Consider the following 2,537-nt stretch of genomic DNA (forward strand, 5'->3'; position numbering starts at 1 on the left):
GAGGTGCCCAGAGAGGGTAAAAAACGCGGAGCTGGGGCAGAGGGAGCACCCCAGAGCTCTGGCAGGGACACGTCCCTGCTGCCCCCACCATGCCCGTGCCCCCCAGGCGCCCGGCCCTGCAGCCCCAAGTTCTTCGGCCGTGACTCCATGGTCTGTGTCTGCAACGCCACGTACTGCGACACGCTGGACCCCCTGGTCCTCCTACGTCAAGTACGAGAGCAGCAAGGCCGGCAAGCGACTGGAGCGCAGCGAGGGGAGCTTCCAGCCCAGCCCACACACCCCAGGTACCCGCTGCGGCCGAGAAGGGCCAGACCCTGCCCATGACCTGCTGTCACACCAGCTTCCCTCCCTGCAGATCTCATCCTGACTGTGGACACAACGCAGCGGTACCAGAAGGTGAAGGGTTTTGGTGGCTCCCTCACCGATGCAGTTGCCATCAATATCCTTTCCCTGCCAGAAACAGCCCAGGATCACCTGCTTCGCTCGTATTTCTCTGAGGAAGGTGAGAACATTGGGGGAGGTGGGAGGGATGGTGATGTGGGACCCTGCAGACCTCTTCCCGGGAGCTGACGAGGCTTGGAGACCTCCCATCCCACTGCCACCTCTGCCTGTCCCACCCCGCTGTGCCTGGCAGGGCTGGAGTACAACCTCATCCGGCTCCCCATGGCCAGCTGCGACTTCTCCCTCCGTGCCTACACCTACGACGACGTTCCCTTTGACTACGAGCTCAACCACTTCAGCCTGCGAGATGAGGATACAAAGCTGAAGGCGAGTGGTGAGAGGGAGGAGGGCGGGATTTCAGGGGGGCACAGGGACTCAGGTCAGGTGGTCCCTGTTCTCTCTCCTGCAGATCCCCCTCCTGCACCGAGCCTTGGCCATGAGCAAGCGGCAGCTGTCACTGTACGCAAGTCCCTGGACCTCCCCTTCCTGGATGAAGACCAGCGAGTCCTTCGTGGGGAAGGGCACGTTGAAGGGGCAGGCAGGGGACAAGTACCACAAGACCTGGGCCAACTACTTTATCCGGTAAGGAGCACCTGGGCGAGGGGATGGGGACCTGGCAGGTACAGACAGGGGAGATACCCAGGGGATCTGCAGCGGTGGCCTTGGGAGACACCACGGCTCACCCTCTCCCTGCGCCCAGGTTCCTGGATGAATACGCCAAGTACAACCTGACCTTCTGGGCGGTGACGGCAGAGAACGAGCCCTCAGCTGGGCTGATCAACAACTACCCCTTCCAGTGCCTGGGCTTCACAGCCGAGCAGCAGCGGGACTTCATCGCACGGGACCTGGGCCCTGCACTGGCCAACAGCTCCCACCGCGATGTGCAGCTCATCATCCTGGACGACAACCGGCTCCACCTCCCGCACTGGGCCAAAGTGGTGAGTGCAGCCTGGAGTCTGCCAGCACGGTGAGCTGGGCAGAGCCCCGGTCCTGCTGGCACAGCATGTCCCTGTGGAGGGCTCAGCTGCTCTATCCTGCAGCATTGAGGGCTGGGGTGCTGGCTCTCCACCCCGTGGGACTTAGCGGTGGCCGACTCTTCCTCCCTGCCAGGTCCTGGGGGATGAAGAAGCAGCTCGCTACGTCCACGGCATTGGCATCCACTGGTACCTGGATTTCATCGGTCCCATACAGGACACGGTGGTGCCCACTCATGAGCTCTTCCCTGACTACTTCATCCTGGCCACGGAGGCGTGTATTGGGGCCCACTTCTGGGAGAGGGATGTTATCCTGGGCTGCTGGGAGCGAGGCAACCAGTACAGCCACAGCATCCTGATGGTGAGCTCCCCTTGCCACCCCACTCCCGGGGAGAGCTACCAGCACACTGCCTCTCCCTTCCGCACCGCAGTCCTTGGGCTGTCCTGTTGCAGAACCTGAACCACTTCGTGGTTGGCTGGACCGACTGGAACCTGGCCCTGGACCTGGAGGGGGGCCCCAACTGGGTCAAGAACTATGTGGACAGCCCCATCATCGTGGATGCCAGTGAAGGCATCTTCTACAAGCAGCCCATGTTCTACCACATGGGGCACTTCAGGTGCGTTGGGGCCCCCCAACATGCTCTCAGCTATCCAGGCTTCAGCTCCATGGTTGCAGCAGCAAGCTTGTTGGGAAGGAAGATGGGTGGGTTTGTTGGGAGGAGAGCGGTGCTGGGGTCTGACTCCCTTCCTGGCGTTGCTTCTTGCTCTTGCTCGTGCAGCAAGTTCATCCCCGAGGGCTCCCAGCGCGTGGGGCTCGTTGCCTCCAGAGAGTCCAAGAAGACAGATCTGGAGTACACAGCTTTCCTGCGCCCCGACGGCGCTGTGGTGGTCGTGATTCTGAACCGGTGAGTGATGCGGCCAGCGAGCGCAGCACCCCATCTGTGTGTGGCTCATCCTGCTGGGCCTTGTGCACCACTGGTGCTTGGGAGCTGCTGCAGGTCTGACCCCACTGCTCCTCACCCCCCAGGTGCCCGCAGAACATCACCTTTGGGTTGGCCGATACGGTTGGCCTCATCACAGCTGTGGCTCCCGCCAACTCCATCCAGACCTCCCCGTGGCGGC

The 2,537-nt window shown here is 62.4% G+C and overlaps 1 protein-coding gene across 1 annotated transcript; it reads left to right on the forward strand.

Annotated features, from left to right (window-relative positions):
• Positions 1–106: 106 nt before the first annotated feature.
• Positions 107–2,529, forward strand: LOC104528727 (lysosomal acid glucosylceramidase-like; the record flags this gene model as incomplete). Its single annotated transcript, XM_010172818.2, is given in 10 exon segments — positions 107–197; positions 199–284; positions 356–502; positions 635–768; positions 851–1,023; positions 1,142–1,379; positions 1,552–1,776; positions 1,869–2,032; positions 2,195–2,320; positions 2,443–2,529. Coding segments are annotated over 10 exon segments (1,471 nt in total), but the record flags the coding sequence as incomplete, so codon positions are not given.
• Between the last annotated feature and the right edge of the window lie 8 nt (positions 2,530–2,537).

This window comes from Antrostomus carolinensis, unplaced genomic scaffold (genome assembly GCF_000700745.2).
Source record: "Antrostomus carolinensis isolate BGI_N321 unplaced genomic scaffold, ASM70074v2 scaffold34027, whole genome shotgun sequence".
NCBI classification, from domain to species: Eukaryota; Metazoa; Chordata; class Aves; order Caprimulgiformes; family Caprimulgidae; genus Antrostomus; species Antrostomus carolinensis.